Source organism: Pterocles gutturalis, unplaced genomic scaffold, assembly GCF_000699245.1.
Source record: "Pterocles gutturalis isolate BGI_N339 unplaced genomic scaffold, ASM69924v1 scaffold10696, whole genome shotgun sequence".
In the NCBI taxonomy this organism is placed as follows: domain Eukaryota; kingdom Metazoa; phylum Chordata; class Aves; order Pterocliformes; family Pteroclidae; genus Pterocles; species Pterocles gutturalis.
The window spans coordinates 76,936-99,493 of NW_010100426.1; the positions used below are offsets into that span (position 1 = coordinate 76,936).

The 22,558-nt window shown below is 35.3% G+C and overlaps 1 protein-coding gene across 1 annotated transcript in view; it reads right to left on the bottom strand.

The window, feature by feature from the left end:
• The window catches only part of RALGAPA1 (Ral GTPase activating protein, alpha subunit 1 (catalytic)), a gene marked incomplete at its 5' end in the record, with an annotated part of 111,191 nt that overhangs the window by 75,277 nt on the left and 13,356 nt on the right, over positions 1-22,558 (bottom strand). Inside the window, 5 exons of the mRNA XM_010079756.1 lie at positions 2,631-2,807; positions 3,912-4,128; positions 6,277-6,401; positions 9,723-9,890; positions 20,466-20,627. Coding sequence (XP_010078058.1) covers positions 2,631-2,807; positions 3,912-4,128; positions 6,277-6,401; positions 9,723-9,890; positions 20,466-20,627 — 849 coding nt within the window. The remainder of the gene's footprint in view (positions 1-2,630; positions 2,808-3,911; positions 4,129-6,276; positions 6,402-9,722; positions 9,891-20,465; positions 20,628-22,558) is intronic.

The window sequence follows — 22,558 nt, forward strand, 5'->3', positions numbered from 1 at the left end:
CCACGTTAAAAATAGAAGAATTCAAACCTACTAATTTTAAATCTTAGACAAATCTAACTGGGACCCAAAAACATTATATGTGAAGTCCAGTATTATAGATAAGCTGAACTTTAGGGACAGCAATGAAAAAGTGAGTCTTTTAAAATAGTAATTTTCCCAAATTATTGGCTGTGTTCTTTCTTGTAAAGAGAACAAATTGTTTGAAGAACTTGACAGAAAATGTCAGTGTTATCAGAAATTGTGGTAAACAATCTTAATTACATTGTTAAACTGCAAAGGTCTCTATCTCCTTTAAATGGCAAAGGCAATGAAGCTTTTACCATCAATTTACATCAACACTTGTGTGCAGGAGAGATGGACGTTACTGCTCCACACACAGAGTGCTGTTTCACTCAGCAGGTAATGATACTCCCCCATTGCTACTGACCACTTGTTTGCCATATGCTCACAAAGATAATGTAAAATACACACTTGAAAGATGTTCAAAGAAATCTTTTCCTTCTTCTCTTCCATTCTCTTGCTAAGTGGGGGGATGGATGAAAGCAGACCAAGACAGAGTGAGAAAGAGTGATGGGGAGGGGTAAGGGTGGAAGGTAGAGAGGGAAGGAGAGGGACAGAGAGTGAAGGAGAGAAAGAGGAGGGAGGGAGGTAGGGATGGAAAGAGACCTTTATACAATGGAAGAAAATGGACAGAAACTGTTATGGAAAATTCACTGAACTACTGGAGTCTTCTAAGAAGCACTATAAGATACTCCAGCATATGTGGATCCAAATTTGACAGAGAATACTATGGATTCAACTTGTTCTACGACTCATAAACAGCACCCAATAGTAAACTCATTCCTTTGCTAAGCATATGAAATAATGTCTATATGCCAAGAAGAAATTTTCCTTCCAAAAAATCTTCCAAGCAAAACTATTTGGAAACAAGTCATTTCCTGAGCAGCAAAACCACTGAAAATTAATTTCTTACAGGTGTGTTTTGAAGTTGAGTTTGTGCATGGATTTGCTGGTATCCAATATAGTGAATTCACATTTCAGCCTCTCTGTTACGGGACTCTGCATACACGCAATTTTCACTAAATAGCTGCCTATCTTTCAGAAAATTTCGAAGAAAATAATGCCTTCCTCTTTTCTTACATGTCAATTTAGCAGAAATTAGACAATGGGCTCCAATATTGTTGGGGGTATGGAACAGTCAGACAGAGACAGACAGTGCAATTGAACAAGTCTTGCTTCCTCAGAGAACCCAGCTAAAGTTAAATGCATGTGACATCGACACACAAAAGCTGCCTCCCTAAAACAGTGGTCCAAACAACAAGAAGAGACAGCCACAGAATCTCTCAATTCTGAGTTGTTAATTGCAATCTTATCAATTCAATTACAGTGCAAACTTGGACAAAAATAACAAATAGTAAAGAAATTATTAACATACAAAAACAAGCAAACAGCAGAACAGTTTTTCTGCGAGCACTGTCAACAAGCACACACCAAAGAGAAAAATGAAGAGAACAAAAGTCAAGCAAAACATTGTTGAACAAGCTGAACAACAACATCCAAGAAAGCTAATACTATGCTTCGTTCATCAGAAAGACCATTTTAGAAAAGGAAAATTGTGCTGGGGAAGTAAAGATGTCTTTCGATACCTCTGAAAAAGCAGAGTTTGATTTCTCACAGAGAACAAGACACTGTATGCAAGTATAAGCTTTCACAGATAAACAGGTACCTATTCCCAGGGTTTTAACGGGAATTGTAGCATGTAACAGTTATGGAACAAGGAGCATGAAAATGACTATGGACATCTTTACTTCTCATTTACATAATCTGGCAAATGACCGCTCTTCCAAATACTCCTCAGAGAGGAAGATTCTCTCTTTCAGAAAGGAGCCCATTCCATTTGGATTAACTGGACTACGTGGTGGTTGCTAACCTCACTGCTATTCTCCCTCTCTTTCTGAAGAAACAGTTCCAAAGTAAACTGGTGGACCCCCCAGCTCATCAGCTGAGGCTGTGAAACAGTGCTTCCTAACAGCCTTATTTTTTAACGAAAACAACAAGGAAACTACTAAAATAAAAAGAATTCTTAAGTTACACAAATGGAAACTGATCTTACATGGCACAATAACATTTTGCATATTAAAAGCTTGCAGTTATACAACAAACAATATAGAGAGGTGTTAAGATGATGAATACAGAAGAATTCCATGATACTTTAGTGTGATACACTGGTTTGAAAGAGCAGTGTCAAAGTCTTTCAAGGAAAAAAACCCTTCTTGAAAATTATCCATTTGACTACCAGTAATAGAAGGACACTTGTAAGAGATCTAGCATATATTATGCGGTTAAGAGTTTTCTCCCCGGTAGTTGTACAGATTTTCTCATGAAGGGTTTAAAATACATTTTGCACTAAGCCAAGTATCATATGGGTAACTAAGTCAGACAAAGATTTTCCACTTATGTTATTTCACACACTACTTTTCAATAGCAATCAAAAAAAAATTGAAATCCGAGAATCATCTTATATAGAATGTAGGCTCATTGCAGAAGCTGGAAGTTGCATTCTTCAGGACGGGTGGAAAATTTCTGAAATAAATGCTTATTTTTTTAGGGTTTTTTTTAAACTACTTTACCAGTAATAGTTGCAGCTTCAGCAGACAATGGTTGCTGATTGAGACTACTTGTTTCTGAATCTATGTGGAGTGTAGTTAGACTGGCCACTTCTTGCTCCTCGGCACTCTGTTGCTGCCCTGAAATTGCATCAACGTCAGTGGAAGCTGGCGTCCCTGCCTCAGTGCCAAAGCTGAAATCTGTATGAGGAAAGTACTGCATTAACTTACAACCTAAAAAGACCACTAATATAAAACCAAAATCCCAGCATCTCCAAAATCCTCCTTGTAAAACCTGCATCTGCATCTCCTATGCTACTAACACACTGCTGCAAAGTTTACATAAAATATAACAGTAGAAATTAACTGACTGTTATGAATCTCATTTCTGTCACAAAACGGTAACTGTACTTCTGGAGAAGTCCTGCCCTGTATTCTGCTTAGTTACACTAGGTGCGCCTACATAAGAAAAAAATAAAAATAATGAAAACATACATAAAGGAATTTATTTGCAAAATTTACAAGCTGGAAGAAATTTCCAAGTTGGTTGTTAAAGCGTTAACTAACTTCTAACTAAAAATATTATGGCAAATTATATTCTGTCAAATGGCTTTTTCAAAACTGAATGCTAAACCTACATTTCATGCTGAAATGTAGGCTTAAATAACATCACTTAGTTGCGTAACATCTACATATCTAAAAATTGTAATTTCTTCAATAAATTCTACCATATAAACGTTATTTCTCTCTCACATAATACATGGTCATAATTCCTAGCAACCATAATGACCCCTTCTGTTAAACAAGATAATGGATAAATGAATGAAAAGCATTATATTACTAATTAAAGCATGTTAATTCTACCATGATATTACACTTAGTATCTTGATTAACCTATAGCTACACAAAGACTGCTGTAACAATATCAGAAGCCCTTCTTTAAATTTTACCTAAATGTTTTCAAAAGAATTAAAATAACTTCCAAAATAAGTAACCTTCCATCTTTATATTTTGTGCAAAGCAGCTGGATATACTCCAGGGAAAAGACAATATTGCTTTCTAACTTCTGTTCACTGTTGCTCTGCTTTTTGCAATGTAGTATTCCAGTGATGTTTTGTTTAGTATACTACAAATGTGATAGCCCCTCTCAAGAACCCTGCTTGCTCCATTAACTCACTAATGATTTCACTGGGAAATCAAAATAAGCTCTCTCTACAGAAGACTGCTGGCATATAACTTAAAAGAAAACAGAAATTTGCAAGCAAGCAACCAAAAATGCTACTATTTTTGGAAAAATATACTTGCTTTCGAATTTGCGGCCATCATACTGGAAGGCACTGAAAGAGTCAGAGTGGCTGTCTGAACTGATGAGGTCACTGCTGCCCGCGCTGGCCGGTGATGTCCATTCAGAAGGCACGCCTGGGTCGTCTATAGGACGCATTTGGTTCTGTTTGTTCAATATATCAGGAAGGTCTTTAGGAACCTCCAAACTGCCAGGACTGCTTCCTCTTCTTGTTACATTCTAAACATTGAAGAGACAAATTATCTCACAATCTTGGATGGCTTCAGAACGTAACACAGTTCATAAGTACCCTAAACCAGAAACTGTCATCACACACAGCCAAGACTTTCCAAAACCCCAGACAGGCAGCAGTAACCCAGGTAGTCACAGAATTTCATAAACACAAATTTTATTTGCACAATGAATTCTTGGGCAGATACCTTAAAAAGCTAGGATTCAAACTAGCATGTGCCATACTCATATTAGGTAAGACTTGAGAGAGAAAAATAGTACAAAAGTGTGCTATCTCCAGATTATGTCTACATTACTAAAGAAAACTTGTTAACCTTAGTTCCAGACACAAGCAGAAAAAAAAGTCAACAAATTTTGTGTTTTCTGGCAACACAACACAAGAAAATTAATTTACTAATTCGTGCACTACTTTTCTTATGATTAAACCAAAACCTTGGTATTGACTTGGACACCAAAGAGAGCATATAGCTGAAATAAGGCATATAGATTTGCTCATGTAAAAGTACGGTGGTGTTCTACTTGGAGTCGTTCTTTAAGCCATTTATTTTCACAGATAGGACTGTTTGCTTGAGAGAGAAGAGAGATAAAAGTAGAAAAGACATTTTATGAAACGGCTTGAAATCTTTATGCATTATGAGACTGAAGATTACTTCCTTTTACACTAGGCCCGGTCACTTCTTTATTCTTTTACTACCATACTACTTAGAGATTTACTCAGACTAACAAGCTTTACATGATACAAGATTTTAACACTCAATAGATATAACCACCTAAAACTAATCTTAGTAAGTTGATACTGTTTTAATTAGGCATATCTATTTTGTGTACTAGATTACAAAATCAGGGTCAGTTTCAAAATAGTTACTCAAACTTATGTTGGCTGTTTTTTGTTCCCTAAAGAAAGTATCAATTCTCTTGTCTGAACGATTAAGAATCAATGTTCTTGCCAGCTATGTGAAAACAAGTAGTATTCACTCTCTTTCTCTCTTTTTCAGTTTTCACAGAAAGCTGTGGTGACTTCTGTATTATTAATTTGCAGACTAAGTTAACATTTTTTATAGACTTCAAGTTAGCATTTTCATCTTATAACTCAAGACTTACTAACAAGAACACTTTGCACCAACAATCAAGTTTCACAAATGTGAGCTCAATACTTAAGACAAAAAAGTATACATTTGGACAAACTCTATAGGTTCTCTCTTGCCATTTATAAAAGATGATTATATATAAACAAATTTTTCTAATCACTTTGAAAAATGTTCTTCTGCCCCTTATTAGCAACAACTAAACTACTTGTTGACAACTTTCTACAGAAGCGTGTCTTAAAATGACCTTAAAAAAAATCTTTAAAAATTCTGAGAAGAAAAAAGTACGGAACAATTTGAAATGCTACATCTAAATTGTTACCCATTATGTTCTTCATTTGCAACTTTTATTTAAAATTTCCCCTTTCATTGCTAGTTAATAAAACAGTGATCTCTTCATATCAGTTGTCTCATTCTGTAAGCACTCAACAGTAACCAGAAATTCTTGACTTGAAATTGATTAAAATTTCTCATTATGAATGACATTCTAAACAACATGACACTTCTGGAAAGGTGTAGGAAGAAAGCATATGAAAAGTTGGTTCAAATAGCAGAGAACTGTTTACAATAAATTATTCAACACTTGCAAGTGAAATAAAAAAAATGAAGGAAAAACATACACTGATATAAGTTTTGTAGTCTGTTGCACTGACTATTCTTGTAGAGAATAGTACCATGCTACAGCATGGCACCTAACTACATACCCCACTAAGGACTGCAAATTTACATATAAACCATTACTCTGAAAGTGTTTGCATACAAAAATCTTTACAGGCGCAACTAAGGCAGTTTAATTCAGTGAGACTATTCATCTGACAGTAGCTTCTACATTGCTGCCACAATGAAGATTTAATAGATATGGAAACACAAATGGTATAAAATGGCATTAATCTATGTCAAAGGCAAGGAATAATTAAGTGATATTCTTAATTCCTTCTGATTAATAAAACACAGAGAAATATGTTTTAACAAACTGATTTATAATGTAATTGATGAGTTCACACATATATGCAGACTTACATACTGAAATGTAGGAAGTTTAAAGGCTTACCAGTGCACTACCACTGCGGAGTCTCTCAGCTATAAATTCATCCATGAGGTCAGGAACATTTGTATTGCTGCTGCCAATATCACTATCGATAGGGTGCAGCTTTTGACTCATGTCCTCTCTATTAGCTAAAAGCAAATGAACAACTGTATATAGTAAAGAACACATCAAGACATTTTCAAAACAAAAGGTAAAAAATGAAAAAAAAAACCTTGCTAATTAACAGAAATCTAAAAAAAAACAATTGCCAAACATGCATTTTAATAATTTCCCTCTTTTAAAGCAGATTCAACTTTAAGAATTAGTATGGCTTCTTCTTCCCACTAAGCAGGGGTTAGTTGATTTCCAGTACCACCTTTAAGAGCAAGAAGCTTATAGGTAAGCACTACTCAAAGTTGTTAATGCTTGCTTTAAGGATACAGCTTATATTCTTCCTCCATATCACAAAAAATTAGTAATAAATCCTAAAAATTTTATGTGATTCCTACAGGCTCCTTCTTCATTGCATTCCTAATGAAGAGCAATGTAGTGGAAAACATAAATGCAGTTGTAATATATAATAATAACAAATGTCAATGTGGCACTGTATACAGTTAGTATAAATAGTGCAAAGAAAATCTTATGCAATAAAATTACATGCTACTACATGGAATAAAAATTCAAACTCTGGATGGTCAATGGTTATGAACAATTAATTAAGTTAATTCATTTATCAGTTTTATATTTTTGATATAAATATACCGTTCATATTTAATTGTGGCTGTTACACCTAACTTCATGATCATAGCTTTTAAATCTTCCAGTCATTCCAGTTCATGTTTTCTCTATTAAAATTTTTCCCTGGGTGTCATCTCTCATGAGACCACAGTGTAGTTTATTCTAATATTGAGGCTCAGTTAAATGTTACAGATTTCAAATAAAATGTACCTTTAAAATTTGTGCTTCCTAGATATCTTTTTCAGAAGTCTAGATTCTGCAGAGAAGTGAGTAACTTTTTTGAGACCCATGACAGTGATGCTCTCATGGTGCTATGCTTACAAAGACTGCCCTCAGGTGGCATTAACATCTCGATGCAGGATGCATTACAGAATCCCTCTGTCAATCATGCCAGCATAACAATGGGAAGAAAGAAACCTACATTACTGCTGAAAGTTAATGTATTGTTCATTTAAGGTTATGTGAACTAAGCCAATGGATATTAGAATGACAGCCTTCTTTCTTGATCAGTCCACAGAGGTCTCATATTTAGCAGGAGAAAGACTTATGATGAGACCTTCGTGAACTTCCATGATTCCAAGAAAAAAGAAAGCAATGAAAGATGTTGCCAAGATGTAACCGCATCCATTTTGATGAATGAATAAAAAAAGGTCTACAGCATGTTTTGAAAAAGATTCAAACAAAACCTTATGATTAGACTCACAGAGAACTGTCGTAATGAAATCATTTCAGTAACAGATTTCTGTTTGAGACTATTTTTTAAAAGTTATCTAAACTGACCTCCAAATGTAAATTTGAGGGGCTTTTTTTTGTTTTGGAGGAGGACAAGGAGAAAGAGAAGGAGAAGGAAGAAGAAAACACACTAAATGAACCAGAAGTACAATTAGTTCAACCTAGCTGGTCGAGAGCCAGGTCCTTCTGACAAACTACACTCACAAGTGGTATAACACATTCTGATAAAATATGCATATGCCAATCATTCAGTAGGCTGAATTTTAGGGCTCTGCGTGGCAGATGAAAATTCAAAACTCTAAAGGCTTAATCCTTTATTAGGTCATTTACTGTCTCTTCCTCTTCCCTAATCTGATGGTCTTCAGCAGCAAAGAGGTTCAACTAAACATCTTGAAAAGGAAAATTAGTAATTTACAGTACATAAAAGTAACTTATGCTGGGAGAAAAATCAGCTAGCTGCAGGCGCATGCATAACCAAACAGGGAAAGCAGTGATCATCCCAAAGCCTTTTGATTGCTTATCAGAGCTTGCTTCAGTAGCATTAAGCCAAACTGGTGCTGCCTTTCTCCTTTTGCGCTCTGCACACTGTTAGTGCTCACCTGCAGCTTTCCTTCCAAAATAGCCCATTACATGACTGTACAGATCCCTCAGTGGAGCCTCTGCTGGCATTCTGTTCTGTCTCTGTGGGGAAACATTTGCCTTCGGCTTCGAAAGAGCATGTACAACAGTTTTATAAACACCACCCAGGGAGCCCTGCTGTTGTGCTGACTCCTGACCTGATGCTCTAAAGGCACTACGAGTATGTAACTGATTAACACCAATACCTTCTTTTTGCAACATGGCTGCTTGAGTTTCTGTAGATTCCTTAATTTGCTTACTGCCACTTGAAGCAGCATTGATCGCATCTAGAGGTCTATATATTCCAGGTCTAACCAGCTCCGTGACTGCTGATGAGCTGGTGCTTGCACTGGTATTGCTGTTGCTGCTACCACTATTGCTGCTACTGAAGCTACTGAGTTTACGAAGTCTTGCTTTCCAAGCGGCCTCTTTGCTCTCAAGAGGATTGTAAAATTGAACTGATTCTGTAGATGGCCTAAAACTAACATGGACGCTATTTCTTTTTTTAGTTGTTATTTTCATTATTTTGGCCCTATGAGTTACGGTTTCAGATATACTCCTTTTAGTTGGTGACAGTTTGCTTGTGCCTGTGATGTGAGGCATTTGAGGGTTAACTTGTGCTTTAGGAAGAATTTTCTTTGCATGCGTAACACGTGAGTTGGTTACTTTTTCATTAAACTGGGCACTTCTACACTTTTCAGCTACTGCTGCTTCCACAGATAAATCTACATCAGCTTCAGTGGCTGCTTGCCTGTACAGGTATCTCTTCCCTTCTTTGCTGCTAGGACTACTTGACCCATGATCGAACACACTTTCATATTGTTTATCAATATTTAACTGTTTGGCTTTATCAAGCACTTGATTTCTTGTAAAAATGTCTACTTGAGTAGGTGCAATATTACTTATAAAGCCACTTTGGTTTCGTTCTAGGTGCAGCTCTGTGTTATCGGCTCTTTCTGTAACAGTGATGCTATTCGTGCATTGATCAGTCTGATCTCTATTTTCTAATCCATCCAATGGTAATCTATCATTCCTATTTACGGATGTATCAACTTCGTGAGCAGAAGCCTCACATTTATCTGTCTCAAAGTTAGCGCAAAGTTCTTCTTTTTCTTTAAGATATTCTCTCAGAGAGGAAAGGAGATCATCTTCAGCTTCAAGGTCAACATACTGGCTTTGTTCAAAGGCTGTGTTTGCAAATTCTACCGGCCCTATTAAATGACAAAGATGGTCATAAATACTATCCCCAACTTCCAAGGAGGACTCTCTGCTATTTGTATCAGTGATATGGCTTTCAGTGGATCTATGCATTGAAGAGGTCTCAGTGGAACTCTGTAAGCTTGGAGCATGATGGGATGAACTGTCAATGACAGGAACTGCACCTTTGGCTCGTTCAACTGCAAACGGTTCCAGGATGTCAGAGGTGCTGCTACTTCGTGGCAGTGGCTGTTCCTCATTTAATGCACCAAAAACTTCACTTGGAGCATCCTCACTCTGTGAAAAATGTCTGACTCGAGGTGGGCGTGGAAGAATTTGAGCATCGTCAATGTCTGTAGGAAAAACATATATGTAACATGCACTAAAATTTACATACAGAGGCAGTATTTATTTACCACTACATCCTAACTGCGTGACTTTAAAAGCCAGGAAAGTCCAGAGCCTTGTTTTCTTAAGCACAACAAAAATATTTTTTCCAGTACTAGAGTGTTACAAACGCACGCACATAATATCCAGTACAGAATGTAATATAAATGAGTTAGAACATCAGAACACAGTTTTAAATGTTAACATGCATGAGAACAAACAGTGAGACCATGGAATGTTTGGAAATACAGTTAAAGCTAGGGCTGTGCCAATAGGTTCAATAATTCAACCAATATTATTCCAGTTAGATTGTCCAGGAAATGGTTACCTGGAATACAAACTAGCTTAACCGTAGCACCCTTCATGGAATTTACATCTTCGGAAAAATGCACAACTCCAAAGAGAACAAGTAAGTCTTCTGGAAAATTGGAATTGTCTGTTGAATGGCGAACTACTACTTTTTTCATAACTTGGGTGAATATATATAAATTACTGAAATATCTGAAAGAATACTATCATACAACTACAAATATTATGGCATATGTAATACAGCATATACCTAAAGACTAAAGTTTTTAAATGAGAGGGAAGAGCTGGCCCTATATGGAAAAGATGACTATACTTAATGGATAATTTAATGATATACTCTTTCTCCCTAGAAGGATGTTTTGTGTCTCATCTTCAAACTGTGACACTAAATACTAAATGGAGGTTTACCTCCCCCTCTTCCAGTTTTACTCAAGCAAATGTGAGATTTATGAGAATTATCAAATTAAGGACTCTGCTACTGAAAAACATTCTGCAGCTTCACAACAGTTAACATCAGAGTAAAACCACTTCTATTCATGAAAAGACCAGAACCTTTGTTATGACTGTTTAAATCAGTGAAGGAATCAGTCTCTGTTGAGACTGCTCATATGTTAGCATCAGTACAAATCACAGCTAACTGTAACTAAGATGCAGTTCCAACACGGATCACCTAGAATTGTACAGAAGTTATCTTCAGCCCACTTCACATTATCCACCAAATAAAGAACCTTCATGTTCCTCTTTAGATTTCCTGATACGACTAAGTATCTCTCACAGACAATTCACCTAACTGCAAGAATTCGAGCTATCCCTTGCAGTCTTTTTATGAGACAGGCACTTGAACAGTAAGGTAAAAACAGACTTCTCAGTTTTCTGTTGGGTTTCTTCTTGACAGAATCTCTTATTCTCCAGATCTATTTTTTACTACCTACCACTTAAGAAGTTGTAGATATGCTTTTAAAGTCAGGAAAAACAATAAAGAGCTTAAATGAATACCAACAAGGTCTACTTGTCACAATGAACAGACTTACCTTGTTCTGTCTAGAGGGTTTATCTTCAGGACTGCAATGGTGAATTTACTTAAAATCAGCACAAAATTTAAGCCCCTTTCCCTGCCCTAAATCTGAAGTTTAACTGCCAAAACAACTATTTCAAATTATTACTTTGTGGATCTCTATACCTATTTCAGTAATATTTAGTAATGATAACCTGAAGTGACCTTAAAAATCTGTTTTAACGTGCTCACACTTTTCTGAGAATGTTAGAGCTGGAGCTGAATTTTATCTATTCCAACTGAGCAAAGCATACAAACTGGAGGAATGAAATACATCTGTACTTAACTAAATGTATATGTTGGAAGAAGATGAAAAATGGTATTTTCATGTTCAATTTTTCTGAGAAGTTAAAATTTGAAAATTAAAGTTTGGCCTGATACAAAGTTTACAAAGCTATGAGACAGAAAACAAAGGTACTGAGAATCATCATATACAGCATAATTTATTACCCCCCTCCCCTCTCTTCAGCTTTGATAAGCAACACATTTCTCATAATTGTTCTTGTTCAATTTATTACCAACTCTATGAATTAACACCCTCTGAAATGAATGGTGTCTCTCTCTAGTTGCAATTGTTATTTCAAACACTCTATTGACTTGGGCAGAGATTAACACAGGTTATGCTTACATAGTCTCAAAGCTATTTCTCACAGCTGCAAAGAAAGGACCATAGGATTCAGTCAAAAATATCTATGATAATGTTATATATGGGATTAATATATGTAACTGTGATAACATCAATCTCACCTTGAGCCCTCAATATGCATCTTTCATAACATTTATAAACTGAAGCTTACCTAAAGCAGCAGCCTGAGGATTGCATACTGTGCGTGCATGCAGTGATTATGATTTTCTAGAACATTAAAAATTACTGGATGGAGAACTCCAAACGCACGCCAAGCAGCTCCACACATTGAAATAAATCCAGATACATTTATTTCAATGTTGATCCAGTCTTAATTTTAGGTGCTTATGTACGCATGACTAGCACATACAAGTACATAAACGTTGTCAAACAAATGTGTAGTGCTTGTGCCAATAGAGATTTATTTTTTTTGTAGAATAGAGGAAGAAATTAAGGAAATGAAAAACATACTATTATTGCCATACCAGCACTGATAATACAATGTTTAAAAACTCCAACGAACAACTCCTTCACAACCAGGGCTCACCCTTGCACACAGTCAAATCAGGACACCATCAATTCCTAAGGAGTTTTCGCTAAGTACACTGGAGTTCTGCACCAGAAGGCTGTGTATCTGACACACTACACATACTTGGGAGAAACGCCTGTCTGGTCCCTAGTATGTTACAGTGAGGAAGAGATTGAAATTGGTAGTTCTAGCCAATCTCACCCAATCACAAATTTCTTTAAATCAACCTTACTTCTCCTTTTTCTGCTAGAGGGCAGAAAGAAAAGGTAGTTCTTCAGCATCAAGTGGAGATAGATATGTTAAAATACAAACTCATGGACAAACACATTCTGGCAAGACAGCATGAGTGTAAATAGAAGATTCCCACACAATGTTGGGACAGGATTATATTTTGTCATGAAAATATAGTACAGAAGGTGGAGGAAAAAATAACGTTTTTCTTCTCAGCTTTCATTTCAGTCCTTTTAGAAGAATATACTAATTCTGTGAGTTTCTGGGATTAATGAATAATTACAGCCATACTGACATGAAAATTACGATTTCTTTATATTTAATCTTAATGATTACTTACTGACTAGGGAGCAAGGTTGTAAAGGCATAATATACATCTCCCTTTCATGTTAATACTTCCTTTGATTCTTTTAGCCCCAGTGGATAAGGAAAAATCTCCCACCTGCAATTCACTAGACTGCCATTGTGGCCCATTGCTTCCAGGAATCTTGCCTAATCTCACCAATACTTTTTCTCAGAAGCGGTCTTGTACCTGAAAATCCTCAACAGAAGCATGAACGAATCATTATTTTACTAGTTATCCTGCAAACATATAAGACTGGATTTCCTATGATTCTAACAGGTTAAAACAGAAGTTCTTTTTTAGAAATATTACAGATTTGCAACAACTGCACTGTACCAAATCGCTTTACTAAACAAACATCTTAAAAGCATAAATCTCCACTTCCATTTTTTGCATCCTGTTGGAAAAGTTGCAAATGTTCTGCACGTGGAAATACAGCATAACTTAGAAACTACATGAAAAAATTACAATTTTAGGAAAAGTACCTTCTATGAGGCTAGATTACTAAATGTCAATATTGAGCTTTTGCAATAAATTTTGTTAACATGTTAACATACTAACTGATCTTCAAGCAGAAACATTATGTCTCAATAAATAACAAACTACGGTGGGGTGTTCTGCCTTCCTCTTGAAAATTAATATACTGTACTGTACATAAAGCAAAGGTTTTGACATAAATGCTTTCTTCTGGACTACCTGTCAAGATTTACCAGTTTTCAGTGAGTCAATCTTTCAACGAGGAGTTTCACAGATAAAAAGGAGCTGAATACTAGTTCAGAAAACATAGGATGAGCACATCCTGTTCTTTTGGAATCATTTGAAATACCCTCTCCTTCAAGCTGTGCTGAAGGAAAGTGAGTTTGGATAACAGGGATATTCATATAATCATAAAATAAGAGGAAGGGCTGTCACAGCAAGCTAAACATCATTCATTACCTATAGCACACTTATGGCAGAAAAAATCTGACTACTTCCCAAATTACATGTGGCACATCTGGACATAGAAGGCTTTCAGAAAAAGAGTATATTTGCTGTAAGAAGAAAAGGCAAGGAAAATTATAAACCTCCATGTTTAAAAAAAAAAAAAAAAAAGAAAGAAGAGAGAGCACAATTTAAAAATGAAGAAAATTAAAAGAGCAAAGCGCATTCTGATCCAGTGGATAGTTTTTCCTTTACTCTGCTACTTCTCCATCAACACTTTAATGGCTTGCTTTTCTTCATCAGAGGTTTTTAGTTTTCTGGTAATACTCAAGATTCTTGGGCAGACCATGATGCTGTTTCAATACCCATCTGCTGGAAAAGACACCAAAACCAGGAAGTGTCTAGGACTTTTTCCATGTTAGAAGTGCAAAGGTCTGTAAAGTTATTTCACTTTTAAGAATTACATTGGTCGTGCAGTTTTGGTATCAGACGAGTATCAACAGAAAGGATAATAGCAAGATAGTCATCAGGTTTGAGATATATTAGAATATGCAAGCCAGGACTTTTCAGAAACATGGATGACAAAATTGACAGCAAAAGCACTTTTGCCTTCTTTAAGACAGGATAATTAAGTATCAATGACTATATGACAAACGTAATAGTTTGCTGTGAAAGCTCATTCCCTTCTGCAGGTGCTCTTAAGGTCTTCATTAAGAATTTACTTTTTACAACAATGTTATGGGCAGGCAAAATCTATTTCCCAATAGGTTGTTCATGTATCGTTCCTACAAAAAACCCTATCTTCCAAGTTCTAATAATTCATAGCTCAGAAGCTATATCCATTGGACTCATATGTCTATTAATTCATTACACATAATTTGTACTTTATTAATCTTTTTGTCTGTGGTGTCAAGATTTGCATTCAAATGCTTTATAGTTTTTCATTCTGAAAGTCTGGTTATCTCTAGAATGGGTTCCTTTAACTTTCCTGATTCTCCATTTATGTTTTTGGATTGAATACTAAGGCATCACATTTCTGTTTCATAGAATTATAGAATGGTTTGGGTTGGAAGTGACCTTAAAGATCCTCTAGTTCCAACCCCCCTGCCATGGGCAGGGACACCTCCCACTAGCCCAGGTTGCTCAAAGCCTCATCCAGCCTGGCCTTGAACACCTCCAGGGATGGGGCATCCGCAGCTTCCCTGGGCACAACAATACGACTTAATTTTGGACACATATCAAAATAAAATTATGAAAATACAGTTGGCGAGACATAAGAGTAAAAAAAAAGATCCTATCTTCAAAGAAAATGATCCAAAGAAAGATACAGTCAAACTTCTAGCCAACCACCCTGCTGGACCAAACATAAGATATAAAAAATGAATCATTTGGAAAACACCACCAAAACAAAGTACTTCATAATTCCAAACTGTATAGATTTTTTAATGTTTTTATATATTAATGTAAAACAGGCATACTGTGAAGTGTATTATATGATACCATATACTTCAGACATTCTTTTTTCATGGGAGCTAAAGTATATCACTATCATAGTTGTTCACACAACATCTGTAACACGGAATTCAAAAATTTAGGTAGAAAGATGTAATTGGGCAAGTCAAAGTAAAATTATGTCCTTCTTTTCCCTCCCTCTCTCATCAGAAAAAAGAAACTTTAGATTAGCTGTACTCTCTGGTAGACAGAGGCTATATTTCTGTAAATATATATATATAAATGGAAAAAGCAAGAGATTTCTCTAATTTTCACTTTTATGATGGTAAACATTGGCACAGCACTAACTTCCAACAGTTCCAGAATGAATTGCAAAATAGCATGGTATTTTACATAACTCAAAATATTCATTCTTAATCTCTTCCCCTCTCCCCCCATCCCCCAAGTATTTTAACTTTCCAAATTTTAATGATTTAGCAGAATTTGAAAGCAGAAGGTTTAAAAAGTGATAAAGGGGGTGCAGAAATTAGCAGAGGTGGCACTACCTGAAAGCTCATCAGAAAGGGGAGTGAGAACAATATCAGGCAAGAAGGGTTTGGAAGTATGGATCAGAACAGGAGCACTTTTAGCACTGCGTATATAGGCCGATGGCAGAGCACATTCACCAATGGATCGGCTTCTCATGGCTTTAAAAAGGAAAAGAAAGAAGTGGGGAAGGAAAAAAGAAGAGTGACTATAATGAAAGGCTTGTGTCACAGAAAAAGCAGCAACAGAGAAAACAAAGATAAAAAGGAAGAAAATTCAAAAATTAAAACATTTCAGCACGGCAGATATTGGCAGAGCTGTAAGAAAGAAAAAAAATCAGTGGACACATAAGACATTTTGAGTTTTTAACTTTTATGTAAAGCAGCAACAATGCCTTTATTATGACGATTACAGAGATTTTGCATTCAAAATCAAGAAATTAACACTTTTTTCTTCCCATTGCATCAGGGGTTGAAAAATCAAAGTTAAAGTCACTCCACAAGCACTCATAACTTGAAATTTTCTAACAGAAAAACCAACTTACACTACATTTGCATTTTTCTAGTTTTGTTTGGTTTACCCCTGAAAAAGTATCTCTGAATGTCACACATACCCATGCTCTTGAATTCCAGATTCTCCAAAAGAGATTCAAAAGCATAAGTAGAAAATTACCAGTTCTGTGTGGAGAAATTTGCAATAAAACTCGTTATAGTTCCACATTAAAAATGAAGTGACTAAAGTGAAATGGTTTAACAACAAAAAGCATTAAATTGTTTCTTATCCATAGGATCTGACTTTTAATGGATACTGGATAAACTTTGCTAAACTGCTCCTAATTCACCTTTTCATATCTCATCTCTTGCCAACAGTCCTACAGAATGGAAAACTTACATAATTGTGGCATCAGGACCAAGGTTATGTCTGCATCTTTCCCAATAGATTTAAAATCGATTTTTATGACATTTGTTTTCCTTTGTCAGAGTAAGACATAGCAAGAACCAATATTGCATTCAATCTCAAAGTATACCTGAATTTTTTCAAAAAGTCATATTCATTGTTTCAAGCAGCTTTCTTTTCAAACTGTTGCAAATTTGACAGCTTATTTTAAAACAGTTGCTGATACACTTCTTTTAAGCAAACTTCAGTGCATCTTACATAAGTATTGTCAGTACAGTACTTAGTCGGTCTTTGAACCTTTCTATGTACGTTCTCAAAACAACATGGAATACAATATAGACTTAGAATCTTAGTGCTCCTGATCTGTATGGGAATCAGAAGTACATGAATGGAGTGCAGTGAAAGTTGAGCACATCACACTTCTAAATCAGGTTAAAGAATTGTCCCTAACAGCAACATGCAGATAGAACAGGTAGGTCAATGTACGTAGAGTGGAAAACACATTTGACAAATGCAGCACAACTTAAGTGAAGCCTTAACATCAATTTGAAAAAACAACTCAGAGAGACAGATGTTTTAAGACTGAAGCCATTCTCTGTTAAACTTGGTTTGTAAGACAGAAACCAATTTGAAAAAAAAGGCAATTATGTAGAAAGCTTTAATATCTCTTTAGGAGATACAATAATAAAATTTAGGATACAGCGATAGTGAGATGCTTTACATCCATCCTTGTGCATCTTAAAGTGAATGCAGGCAAGAGAATAAATTACAAGCTACATAGTAAATCTTAAGGGTCTTTTCCAATCTAAATGATCCTACAATTCTAAATAAACCAAACTTTTGAGACTGGATGATGTGTTGATTACAAACGTTAACATGAAGTGTCCCTTGTAATTTGACTGGATCTTTTGCGCCATATTACATTGATACTAACAAGGTGGTGCAGACCAATCCATTTACAATTTGGAAGGTGGAAATTTTACATAAACTTTTGAAGGAAAAATTTCACTGTATTATTACTGGAAGCGAAATTATCTTCCAGATGCTGTACAAGGAAAATGCAATCTCAGTGAATTATTATTTTAAATAAGATGTGTCACATTCAATTAAGTAGTTAAGTAGAGGTAGACTTAATACCACAATGTGGAGTAGATATTTGACAGTTTATAACCTTCCACTGTCATCTATAGACAAAAGCAGAACAATAGATTAGTAAATTCTTTCTGATCTGATATTTTTATAGGACTAGAATCTACTGCCTAAGCCACAAATTCCGTATCTAGCCCTATAGAAGATTTTTCAACCCATATGCATATCATGTTTAAAGGACCTTTTCCAAAAATTACTTTACATAAGTTCAGGCTAAAAACATACACACTGCATACCAGAAAAGCTGTGATTTTTATTTGAGTAACACACACACACACAAATTTGGTGCAGCAATAAATGTGTGCTGGCATGAGGATGGCTCAAAAAATAGAAGTGCACAGATGTACACAAAATGTGTACAACAAAAAACAGATGAAAAAGAAACCCCAAGCTTTTTCTTACCATAAAATATTCAACATGCACATCCCCCCTACTCAGATACAAAGAGTATATTACTCACAATCAAAGGAAATATACTACCTATCAGATATCATGCAACATATCTGAGGTCTGACTCAATTCCAGACTTAGCTTGTGGAGCTAATGTTAAACTGAAGGAGAAGATCTGACCAGCAAAGTTTTCTATAGAAAATTTTACTTATTGTGACCATAAACCAGTTTTAATTATGTGACCCTGTGTTGACTGGCATAGATTAAGAAGCACCTGAACAGCTCTCTTAGCAGACCTGAGACACCGTAACAAGCAACAGTTTGCAGACAGTTTAGACATATTCTTTTGTAACATATTCTTCATTGACACTTTAAAAAAATGAGATTGGGATTCTGTCTCTGGCCACTCTTTTTGGGATTTTAATCTTTTAAAATCATCCTACTAATGCTGTGATGCTTGTCTACAGATGGCATCCTACAATACGAACAGAGTTGAAATTTTAACTGGTTACAGTAATACAAACTTGTCTTATTAATATCAAACATGTAAGATAATTGGAAGAAAGGAACAAAACCATGGAAGCTAAAGTACAATGCAACTAAAATCAGATTAGTTTGCTGCTAACCAGGTCAATATATAGCTTGATTAGGATAAATTTCAGTCATTTTAGGGCTAACATCATATAAAATAGCCATCTTTCAAACAGCAGCAAAACAAAATCATTAATAAATTGCCCAAACAACATAACCTTCTGACAGAATATCTGAAATATTACCAATTTGGGAAGGAGAAATTTTACCACGAGCTTTACCTTGTTAAGACAATTAAGACTTAAAATAAAAACACAGTCATAATTAATCACAGACTATCTACAGAAAAGCAGAAATTACATTTAAATTGTATGTGATCTGTAAAGAAAATTTTAGTCAAACTAGGTGCTGAGATACAGGAAAATCTGTGTAGCACTTGAATGCATGAAAAAGACTGGAAATTTTATAGTAGTGACTTTGTTTTCTCACATGTCTATACTGCTTATAGAACAATTAACTCTCCCACACCAACAAAAGCCTTACGAGAGAACAAATTTCTAAAATGAAGATTTTTGAAGAATATTCAAATAAAAACTTTGGTTAAATAACCTCTGTGACTTAAAAAAAAACAACAGCAAATTATTTTGGAAAGAGCAAGAAAATGTTAATTTCTGAAAAGCTAAGACATTTAAATATTCAACTGCCAATATGCATCCCCGGTCTCTAAAACTGTGTCAGAATGTACCTCCTTCCAAGAAGTATCAGTGAAGCAACAACACACATTGACCGAAGCCACTACTACTACAGAGATAGTAAAAAAGCAAGAGATAGTCCTTAAAAGGTTCTTCTTTTAAATAAAAGAGATAGCACTGAGATCATCAAGATGAGACAACAGAGTAAAGAAATTTGTAGTCCGGTTCATGTTAAGATATTCTAAGCAAATCATACAAACACAAACAAGTCTTCTTTTGAGCAATCCACCTAAAGCACTGTTTAGCATCAGTCATTGCTAACACAGGAAAGAGTATCTGCAAGTAACGAAGTTGAGAAATAGATTACTTCAGCAATGGAGAATTGCACATGTATGTGCCAATCTTTCATTAATGCAAGATTCACGGTACAGTAAAAGGCAACACATTTTATAATCTATGCAATTACATACACTTCTCACACTTTTCTTTGCACAGCTGGAAAATAATCAACCTATTTCGTGCAGTTTATGAAAATACACACTTAAAAAGCCTCCTGTTACCCATCTATCCACACCAGTGTTTAAACCATTCCAGTTTTTTTCTCTTTCATATACATACAACAGCACTATTTTTCCAATCCAGCTTAAGCATGCGATCAAACTCATTAAGAATACATCGACTGCATTACTTTCATTTGCAGTAACTGTAATTCTAGTAACCACAAGCTGTTCAGCTACCTAAAGCACATAAGGCTGCATAATTTACACATTTAATTAATTATTATAGATAGTATACTTTTGTGAAAAGAAGTTAGCCACATTGCTACAAAAGTCAGTTACTAATTCCTTACCCTTTCTCAAATGTTACTTAGATGAGCTTTTACAGATACGTACCAACTGTTTTCTGACGTACTATGCTTCTTGCCTTTTCTGTCCCTGGAGAGCCAGTGGTTGTAGCACTGCGTTGTCTCATTGGTGCTTGTCCAGGCTGATCACGGCTCCAGCCTCTAGAAAAGGACTTATCAACAGAAGACTTTGGGAATTCATGCCCAACTCCTGCAAAAACAGAATTGCAAATCTGTTCACTTCTATTCTGGCATCACGAGATATTTGTAGTTGTGCTCTTTCAGAGTTTTAAAGTTGGACAGAATAAATAAATCATGTAATCAAAGCAAGTATAATTTTAAAAGTTAAACAGCTCATCACTGTTTTTTAGATATATAAACACACTCAGTCAGCATTAACACCGAGGAATAATCAAACTTTTTCAGAAGCGTTGGTGCTATTAAACTATTGTGATTTTCTTTCCTGACCAACCAAGTGTAAAACCACAAGAAAACTGGACTTACAAAGATTGTAGCCTGATAAAAATGTGTAACTATAGAAACTTCACATTTACTGTTGTTATTAGACAAGACACACAAAAACATACATTACAGACCATTTGTTTTTTTTCAATTTATTTTGTGACATTTGAGGAAAATGAAATAAAGATAAAATATTTAACAACAAATGCAAAAGCAAGAAAATGGAACCATGGGCTCAGAGAACAAGGCTCTTTGAAAACTCACTAAAAATACTACACTAAGATTAAGAAACAATGGAACAAATTCAGATTTAACATTTCTATTGAAGTAAATAAAGCTCATACGAGGAGGTACCAAAAACAACTGTATGTGAAAAGAAAAAGTGACCTATATTTCCAATATATTTCCTTATCCAGATTAAACTCAGATAATCCAAAATTATACTTGATAAAGAATTAGAGTCATTAAAAGGGCATCTTCTTGGATAGTACAACATGTTCATTATTATTAGGAAATGAACAGGGCCAAAGAAATTTGGCATAATTTTTATTATATTTATTACTTCCAAAGCTGGAGTTAACTCTGCAACTCACGTTTAACAATGGAGGCTTTCTCTGGAACTGTTACTGAAGGCTAACATAAACTCTTCTCATGTGGCTCTGTATGGGTGATACAGATGATTCAAAAAGTTTTTTAAGCCTATATTAAAATAACTATACACATTCTTATTTCACATCAGACTACTACTTACTTTTTTTTAAACTGTGTCTTTGCAAGAAAAAGAAGCAAGCTGTATAGTATAGGAAAACAAAAATGCATGGTCTGGAACAACCTCTCAGAGTCAATTAGAGAGTATTTTTGTATGGTTGTCACACACCAGAAGAACAAAATGAAAGTGTAAATAATGCCTTTTCCCAAAATGAGAAATTTGGAAGCATGTGAAATGCTTTTAGCAAAAAACAGCCTACAGGAACATCCTCTTTAAGAGAATATGAATATCCACATTGATTACTTCTCACTGACAAACCATAGCATACTGTAGGAAGTACCTTCCCTCAGGTTTGACTGGAGAACTACCTCAATTGGAACACAGAGAGATTAAAAAGTAGACTAAAAATTATACTTTTTTTCCATCTTTGTTACTCACTCCTGCCTCTCACTACTAGATCTCAAAGCACTTTCTAAAGGAGAAAAGTACCATTACCCATGTTTCACAGAAGTGGAAACAAAGACAGAAGTGATTGCTCATGGTCACATACAGAAAGTCTCTGATCTTGGAAGAGAATCCAGGTTTTGCAACTATCAATCTAGCACTCTGGCCAGGAGGACAGACTGCCTGTACCTTACCAGTTCCAGAACTGTTCCACTATAAGCAAGTAGCCACCTCCTCTCCACATTTTAAGTCCTACCGAGTATTTCCTGCATTGTTTAGGAATAGTTTTAAAAACTGGTATTCATACGGATTATTAAAAAATATCCTTTTTCTTAAATAGTCTAACAAGGTCACTACGACAAAATCTGTCTTCACGATGGTTTAACGATGAATTAAAACCAAAACAAAACTATGTTCATCTTACATTAATCTCTAAAAAACATTAATTGGATTTCAGGATCAATATTCCAGTTGTGCTTGCAACAGCCAGTTGCTAGCTAGCTAATTTTTATCAGACATGTACTCTG